General features: G+C 45.5%; 1 protein-coding gene across 1 annotated transcript in view; it reads right to left on the bottom strand.

Moving 5' to 3' along the window:
• Nucleotides 1-11: 11 nt before the first annotated feature.
• LOC101070282 (endoprotease bli-4-like) overlaps nucleotides 12-9,616 on the bottom strand; it is a 34,343-nt gene continuing 24,738 nt past the window's right edge. The window contains exons 8-10 of the mRNA XM_029838527.1: nucleotides 6,737-6,863; nucleotides 3,226-3,395; nucleotides 12-165 (exon numbers count right to left, since the gene is read on the bottom strand). Coding sequence (XP_029694387.1) covers nucleotides 88-165; nucleotides 3,226-3,395; nucleotides 6,737-6,863 — 375 coding nt within the window. The 3' untranslated portion in view covers nucleotides 12-87. The remainder of the gene's footprint in view (nucleotides 166-3,225; nucleotides 3,396-6,736; nucleotides 6,864-9,616) is intronic.

The raw sequence follows: 9,616 nt of genomic DNA, 5'->3' as shown, positions 1-9,616 counted from the left end.
TGGACATGGAATTGATTCATGATCTTTTGACTTGCTGCACGGAGGAAAATTGCAGCTTTTATTTACCCATGATTCATATTTGTGTCCTCAGTTCTTTGCCTGCTGCCTCACGGTTTCTCCTCCCTCTGCTCCAGGTTCTGTGCTGCTACGGCTCTGCTGGCGTCTCTGCAAAACAGGAAGGAAAAATAACGCAGACATTAGCACACAGCATCTTCATCAGGCTATAACCCATTTTTTTTGGTTTCCATTAGTAAACAATACACATCATATGATGTCATGGCATTGCAAAGGAGGGTGAAGACAATTGTTATTGTACAATGTTTAGCTTTATGAATATAAATTGCATTGAACTAAATACATAGATGCACAGAAGCACCATCCCATCCTGGTTCTGAGGGGATCAAATCCAAAATGGCGGAAGTCAAAATCTTTCCGGTGATGCAGCCAACAGCCAGACATGATATAGGCAGTATATTAGTGCCTATATCATGTGTGTACATGAGGTTTGCTGGGTTAAATTACCCGAACAGTTGACTCATTTAATCTACGAAGTGGCCCTTTAATCTGAGTTTAATATCTTCTCCTTTTATAGCTGCTGTTGTAAAATATTTGCTCTTTGTTGAGACTCTCCGAGGTCGTCCATCTGTTGCACCAGCAACAACACACGCGGCGGGGTTTGTGACATCCGTGTCCCGGCATCCTCGCAATTAAAGAGAAATCTCTGATGAAAACTCATTCCAGGCAAGATCAAAGACAAACATCCGAATTCAAAATTGATCAAAAGGCGCCGGCGTCCACGGGAGCCGCGATCAAGCTGCGGTTACAATTTTGATCTTGGCTCAAGTTTCCAGTGAGGGTTGACATCTCGGAGTTGTGAGGAATCCCGAGCCGGCAGCTTACGCCGGGGATTTCAGTGATACAGTATTTACAAGGCACATGGAAGTGGGAGCGCTGCGACAGACGGCGCCGTACACGGCGCTCTCAATTATTTCTCACAGCATTCATGGAAATAGAAGCGCAGTGGGGGGTACAGTACGAACAGCAAATCTATAAAAAGACGCGAAAAAGAGAACTCCCAAGCTAAAATAAACAGTTTCATGTGCTGGAGAACGGTCTAGTAAGACTGAAGTTAAAAAAAACTTCACGGCACTCACATTTATGAGTGCTGGTCAGGCAGCTATTTCTGCTGCTGTGCACAAATTAGCTAAAATATATATATATACTTTAGCTTAAATCTGAGGATAAACATCCTTCAGAAATAAACTGAACAAGACCACAGCCACACTAGCAGCTTTATGCTAATATGCTAATGCAAGCACAAAGCAAAGGGTCCACAAAAGAGCAGTTATTATCACACCCTCATGCAGGCTACAGGTGTGCTGTTTAGTGGAAATAGCACAGCTGCATCCTGTTAAGTAAGGACATTTTAACATTAGAATATCTTAATTATTCCTTAAGTGTAGGAGACACTGCAAATTTCACTCAAAATACTTGACATATTGCACTCAACTCAACATTTCAAGTTGAAATCTTTATCATAAAGTGTTCTTAAAACCAGTGTTATGAGGACGAAATCAAAGCATTTCAATGAAACTGTGTGGTTGGGAAAGGTGACTGATCATTGCAACTTTTTTTTGTTCTGTTTTCTTTACGCTGTGTATCAGCCGAGGTGACAATAACTCTTGAGACAATGACAATAAAGGATTGCAGACATGAAAAGTGAGACGATTCATTTACAAGAATGCTGGAGGATAATTGTGCCCTGTTGTCTCAGCTGTGACCAGTTGTAACCCACTGGGATCTATTGATCACTTTGTTTCCAAATCACACTGATTAGTGAACACGCTTGTGTTTATTAAGGCCAGGCACGGCAATCCAAGCCATCAAACACCTCCACCCACAAGCAGCACTAACTTAGAATTATCCTTTCACACACACACACACACACACACACACACACACACACACACACCTTTACCACATGCTGTCTGCCCTCGGTGCCATCAACAGACGCAGATGACAGCCAGGTTTTCCTGGAGCTGATCACTCTCTCCTCCCTTAGAGGAAGAGGCGCACAGGCAGAGATGTTTGTGACGACCCCCCCCTCACATACACACATCCAATGCACCAGTGCACCCCCCCCCACACACACACACACACAACCTAACGGATCAAACAAAGGACATCATTTGTAGGCCAAGTCTTTTTTCTGAGCATCTCTCTCCCCAGCTCTGCATACCAATCCAATACAGCCCAAGGAAAAAAAGCCATGCTGAGGTCCACGTGTGTGCGCGTATATGCATGTGTGTGTGTGTATGTGTGCGTGTGTGTGTGTGTGTGTGTCTGGGCTGGGGGTTGGAAGGTCTGTTTGCCTCTCCGCCAAGCATCGATTTATCCTTTTCTCTAATTTATTTCTCCTCCTCGCCTCTGCGATCCATTCAGATGTGCCTCTAGGGGAGGAACTTGGGGTAAAGATGTCGTCGGGATTCATCGTCGCCTCCAAACGGCGGCTCAAAAACTCGGCGACGGGCCCCGGGACCACTGGCCCCCAACGCAAGGACGTGCCGGTCAGCAACAAACGGAGCTAACTGCCGTTCGGAGCGTTCCACTTTTTCCCAGCGCTGTAATTGGGCTTGTAAGGCAGCGTGAAGGATAGGCTTTAAAAGCTTCCCTGAGTGTAAGAGAATAATGCAGAATTAGCGTAAAAGAGATTTAGATGTGTTTCTGATAGAAAAAAAGTTCATCAGTAAATGTCTGATTTCAAAGGGGAGATTCTCCTTTCTACAGCCTCAAACACTGGAGAAGAATAATATTTAATTGTTCCTCATAATCAGGCTTTGAGACAGTGTGCGAGGAGATACCATCAGAATTACAATATCTCAAGTCCCCTTTCGCCTGCGCAGCTCTGACATTTTCAGATGTTATTACTCACACTCAAGGATTTGTGTCATAAAGCCGCAGCGAACAAAAATGCTGCATATGCACAAATCCCACCACAGTGCCCCGACACACACATACACGCACACACACACACACACACGTGCTCTCGGAGCCATTTTTCAGTGTCACAGTGAGTGACGCCTGGCACATCCTCACACCTGAAGCTGATCAATGCAGATATGTCCAGGGGGAAATTGAAATCCATAGGAAATTAGGCGCCGCAAGTGATTTATTGGAATAGTAAATCACAGCGAGTGCGTGGTCCTGCTCTGTGGAGTACAGTACCTGATGTCTGGGTGCAACGGTGATATCATCGGCCCGTACCGCCCCGTCTCTCTCCATCTCGTTCATCCACTGAATCAAGCCCAGAGGGGGTCGCGATGTGGGGTCCTTCTGTTGGATGTGAGGGACGGGGTGACGCGACCCCATGACAACAACGCTCTGCAGGGGTCCATCTGAGGTCAAAGAAAGAAAAAACGAGGCATGGGATTGCTGTTTAAACGGTGCCGCGGCTTAAAAAACAGGCAGCAATTATCAACCTTGAGAGAAAAAGTGGCAATTATTATTTTGGTGTAATGAAATCTGATGAGAGCTGCTCCAGATTATGTCATTTCCTGTGTAACCTCCATCGATATTAGAGGATTTCAGCAGAGATTAAATGCATCTAGATGCACATGAAGGGTTCACAACATGTAATCCAATCTCGCTGACGTCTTCCACACTCTCTGCTCTCAGGGTTTTGTTGAGTCAGTTATTGTCTTAATACTTTGGTGCTTCCATTTTCCTCCTGCTGATTTCTTTCCCATTCAGAGCATTCAACTGGCAACACCGAGCGGGCTTTATTGGGGAGCGTCGACAGTAAAATGTCTGGAGCGAACGCGTCACTTTAATGACAAACCCGCGATGGCGGAATGCTGCAGTCTCACAGCAGCTGGTTGGCCCATTTTTAGAGGGCCGTGTCAGGATTTCACAGAAAAGTGATGTAAATGTGCCTGATTGCATTTTTGCCGAACACATGACACACAGACAGAAGTGCACATTAACTAAGAAGCCATGAGAGTTGAAACATGTCGCATATGATGCTAAGTGGACAGCTTAGCATGTTAGCTGTGGACAGGGTGGACATCAGCCTGTAATAGATGTTAAAAATCACTCCTGAATCGATGTACTGACTGATATCGTCAGAGAAATATTCAACCTCTTTAGAGGAAAATGATGCTTTCGTCTTAAAATTAGCAAAACACGAATGCTCAGAGTAGTTCCACTTAAGAATCTCCTAAACCTCAACGCTTGTGAGGAAATTCTTCAATTTATGGTATGCAAAGAAAAAAAAAAAAAAAAAATCCAGAGAAATGTTTGGCTGTGATTGTTCAAGGAGAGAACGTGGGCCCTGAAGACACCACTTCCTGTTGTTTCTCTTTTTATTTTTCCAGGTAAACCACTCGTGTTCCAGCTTGTTTTTGTCCTATTTTAATTGCCTTTTTTTCCCCTCGCAGAGAACAAGAAAAGACAACAACAAGGCACCAAGGGCTGCGGCTAATGGAGAGGCTGTATTTGTGAATGGAGGCATTCATCTGGAGACGCGGTCCGTGAATTGTGCCACACAATATGCGGCACAGAGCCGCTCAGATCGCCACGCAGTCACCGAACACTCATCACGCACGCACAGAATGCACAGAAGCTCTTAGATCACTGGTGCTCAGAGGAGGAATAATCACATCTCTGCAGAGAGGGGGGAGGAGAGAAGGAGAGGAGAAGAGCCGAGGGGGGAAACTGACGTGGTTGCTTTATGTGTGCCGTACGAACCCAAGACAAGCTCCAACAGAGCCACGTGTTTGCCCGCGCTATTAAAAAATGATCAAAACGCACAATCTGCCCAAAGAAACACCATAAAAAGTCACAGTCAAGCCAAAGGTGCAGACATTCAACCCCAAAAAAGGAGCAAAACAACTTTTTCATCGGCGCAACAAAGCTCCTGTCAGTGCAGGGGCCGAAGAAACATCAGGAGACAACAACTCAATTAAGAACACCGTCCCTATTCAATTACTCCACATAATCTCAGCCATTTACTTTTGCTTGCTGTGCCGCCACCGTACTGAAACACACACACGCAAACACACGCGCACGGAGGGCTGTGTCATAAAAAACAGCAGCACTATTGTACAGCCCAGTGTGAAATGAGAGCGAAATGAAGGATGTGAGGCAGATAAATGTGAGCCGCTGATTTATGGAACAATAACGTTTACGTGTCCTCTGCAGTGGACGTTAAATTACAGGTGTCATTTAATGTGGCTGACAGAGGCAGGTATGTTTAGCCTGGCTTAAAATGTGATGGAAATGAGTTTGGAAGGATGTTATTGATTAGCAATGTCATCAGAATCATCACTCCATACCAATTTTTCCATTATTATCTCTTCTCACCTATAAAAACATAGATAAATAACTCCTATAAGTAGTGCTATTCCTGCCACCTATATACCTGACAGCTTCCCCGCCACTGTCGAAGTGCTGGAGGAGGATGTTGGGTCTCTCTTCACACTTTCATGGTTATTCCACGTGCAAAAAAATACACCAACCAAAAAAACAAAACAAAATCAAGATGGCCGCCAGATCATCAGGCATGCCGAGGAACAAAGAAGTTTATGGTGAAAGGAAACCCACATGGGGGAAATCAAGTCAAATCTAAAGAGAAACAGACATTCCTAAAGATCCACTCTAATATGATGCTTAGATCTGTTGACTAACACCGTGCATGAGTTTTGCCAGTGCATAACAACACCTTCAGAGGACACATGTGCCAGTTCATGCAAGAAAGGGTTGATTAATAACCAAATTAACTGATAAGACCACTTGATTGAGCCGTGATCCACATGTGGAGCTGCAGGATGTTGTGGTGCGCATTAACGGTTAGGAGTTATTCCATATGACACACCCCATCCAGCCAGATTACAACACAGCGATGTCACCCGGGAGTAGAATGAAAACTACGCTGACCTGTGAAGGAGTGTGTGTGTGTGTGTGTGCGTGCGCGTGTGGACAGCAGATTGACTAACAGCTTGATTTTGGTGTAGATCCAGGAGCACGGAGAGGGATACATGGCTGGATGGAGAGAGAGCAAAGAGGAGGGGTGGGTGGGTGTTGGAGGGGCATTGATTTTTCAACAGAGAGATCAGCATCTTGACAGAAAGAGGAGAGAGAGCAGCAGAGCAAGACACGCGAACGCACACACACACGCACACACACACGTAGAACGAGGGAGTTCCCACTGTGGCACTTTGGTAAATTCCACAACATCTTTCAAGCCCTCAAGAGTTTTGATGGTCTGATATAAAAATTCATCCGATTAACGCTGAGAAAAAGTTTAGGTTTGATTTCATCGAGCGTGTTAATAATGACCCAGTTACAGAAGCTCCTAAACTACCCACAGGAAAGATTCAGTGGTGACTTTTGACAATCGCCAATCCTCTGACAGGCGCCGCGGCTAACGAGCTATGTGTGCGAGCAGGTTACGGGCAACAGGAGAGCTGTCACGGGCTGTGAAGGAGGGGCTGGGATTAGGAAGGGGGCAGCCAGGGGTCACTCTGTAATTACACATCACGCTCCCCGTGGTCAGTGACTTCTAAATACTACCCCAGAGAGGCAAAGATGGCAGGCGGAGGGGAAAATAATAGGGGGGGAAAAGCAAAATTCCTCTTTGAAATGACTTGGTTCATTAAAAAAAAACAAGGTTGTTTATAGGATGTTGTTTGAGAAAGAAATGTGTTCCAACTGGTGCGAAATTGACACCGTCACATACCCTGTGTGCTCCGGTGTGGGCGGTAGGTGCCGAAGAGGATGAGTGTAGCGCTGAACAGGGCCCCGGCTGCCTCCTCCTCATCACTATGCCTCCTGCAGCTCTTCGCTGTTCCTTTGTGGTCAGTCACCTGGAAAGACGCACATTAGCCACAATTATTGCACACCAGACCCATGGATTCATGTTAAAATTAAAAAGTTCCTTTATGGACTGAACGTATTGAGAAACAAGCGCTTGTGTGGATTTATCAGCCTCAGAAAATACCTTAATGTTTCCCTTATGTAGTGATAAGGAATTGCTGATCAGCTGTGATTGGAGATACAGGGAAGATGATGCAGCAGGTTGTAAAATCAGCCCCCCGCAGCCGGAAAGCTTTGTGACTGTTACATTTTGGAATGTTTAATTTGCACCCAGCGAAGGTTTAATGTGTCTATCCAGATCCCACACACCTGGATTAGAGGGTGTGCGACGATAGCCTCTTTAAGACTGATGGGGCCAAGCTAATCTGATAGGTCAGAGTGTTTTAAAGCTCCCTCTGCTTGAGGAAAAACCTTCAGGAAACAAGGAGACTTGAGCGTTTGTTTATGGCAGATGTGTGGAGATTTAAGCCGCTGTGTTAAATCTGAGGTTCACATCCGATTAGACAACAAAGAAAAACAGCGATTCTTGTTATTAACCACCTCTGACTTAACGTAGTCGTGATTTCAGGCTGCGAAAACCACACGGCGAAAGACAAACACGCAGGCAATTAAACGACGCAATTAATAAATGCAACCAACTCCTGCAGTCAAACACCGCTGGCATTTAAAGTTGATGACTTCCGAGGCTCCTAAAGAAGGCTGCGGATATTATTCCAAGCAAATGCCCTTTTTCTGCTTCACCTGCGTCGGGTCGCAGCCGTCACACACCTCAGTCCGGAGTAGGTCAAAGCCAGACTTCACTCCATAAACTGTCTGAGTGTGTGTTTGTATTCTGGATGTGTGTGAGTGCTCCCGGCAGACCAGAGGGCAGCCGCGGCGGCCTCCAGCCGAGCGCTGCATCGATTTGTTGTTGGTAAACAAACAGCTGGATGCTACAGGTGGATCGATGCGCCTCGGATGCCTGCGAGCCTCCCAGCATGCATTTCTGCAGGGTCGACATGGATCTCTGAGGAGCGCAGACCCTGCTGTCGCTACCAAACTTCAGGAGTTAAATATTTTATGCTTTTAACCCAACCGGCATTAATTGGTCAGGGTCAGTAACCCCCGAAATAGCATCAATAACTTTACAAACAGCTTAATTGTTTATCATGGCAAAGAAATATTAATTAAGTGCACGTTACCTGCATATGAGGTGGGTGCAATTAGTCACTTGATCAATAAAAATGAAGAGAAAATAAAGCTGTTTTCATCAAGATAGTGCTCAGCTGCACTGGAATAAACGCTGAGTGCTGCAAGCAGAAACACTATCAGGGCATGAAATAAGAAGAAATTAAACCGGCTTGGAGACAAAAGAGAGACAAAGAAAATGAACGGATTAGCAGAAGCTGGGGAACAGAGGGGAGAGAGGAAGGGTTTCAAAGGCAGAGAGAGAAACTACAGAGAAGAAAAAAGAGGTGGGGGATTAGCGATGGGCGAGAGATGGCAGGATATCGAAGTGTCAGAGAGGAAAGTGAGAAGCAGTGATAGAGGGCGAGTCAGAGAGGAAGGAGAAAAAAAGGCGGTTCAGAACAAGATAGTGATACAGAGCGAAGGCAAACAGAGAGCAAAATGACTGGACCAAGATACACAGGCGAAGGAAGATGAGAAATTCACTGAAGGCAGATTTGAAATGAGCAAAAACTCGGCGCAAGTTTGAAAAATGAGATAAAGATGAGATGCTAAAGACAAAGCTAACATTTTAAATTAGCAAAATGCAATCTGATCCCTTTTCCACTGGGCATATCCTGGCGCGTAGCCTCTAGTCACTGGTGTTACTGTGGTCACAGCCAGCTGAGGAAATGTCCCCCGAAATGAGCCCCTGATGCTGCACAACAGGGGACAAATCGCTGTCCAAATGACATTAGATGGTCTCTTGACTGCTTTACGCTGTGTAAATAGATTGCTAGTAATCAAGATATGGCTATAGATACTTTGTCTTGCAGAAAAGTACATCTGCAGGTGTTGATTTTGGATCAGCGCTGGTAGCATGAAGAACGCCAGGCTGTGGGACTTTTTATCATTTCCGTGATCTCCTCAGTTTGAGGGGGTATAAATTGAGTTAATTTCAAAAGATTCTGCCTGTAACAGAGCTACTCCAGACTTGGAATTAGAAACTGTGCTGAGTGATCCAGGTCTAATGGATTCATTGAGGACTCGTTATTGCTAAATCTGATCTGGAATGCATTGATTCTGATTTCTGAAGGCAGATGTGTTGCGGGCCAGGATGAGAGAAATTATGTCTCAAACAGGAAGTCGCCAACCATGTTTTGGATACATGAACATGAACTGCAGAGTTCCCCAAACACATCATCACCAATCACGCACCGGTGACCATATGACCAAATGAAACATTTTATTACCATAAACTGCAGCAGGTCAGGAAAGCTGAGTGAGATAGCACCCAGTTCTGCTACGATTCATGGAAGAAACAAAAGCTTTAAAATAAAAGCGCCAAAATTGGGAACCTGTGAGTGTTGGCTGTGTTGGAGCGGAGGCGCAGTCAGATGGGAGGAGAAGAGGAGTCTTGCTGCGTCTACATATGTAAAGCAGCAGGGTAGCAGCAGCGTGTCAGACTGAGGCTCTGGCCCAACCTGAGCTCCTCGCTGCGCCCTAAAACACATCAATCATCCAAAACAGGGCCATCATGGCCATGCTGCATGCTGGGACACACACACACACACACACACACACACACACACACACA

Source organism: Takifugu rubripes, chromosome 7, assembly GCF_901000725.2.
Source record: "Takifugu rubripes chromosome 7, fTakRub1.2, whole genome shotgun sequence".
NCBI classification, from domain to species: Eukaryota; Metazoa; Chordata; class Actinopteri; order Tetraodontiformes; family Tetraodontidae; genus Takifugu; species Takifugu rubripes.
The sequence above is the reverse complement of the archived record's forward strand: the minus strand, read 5'-3'. Positions and strand labels throughout refer to the sequence as shown.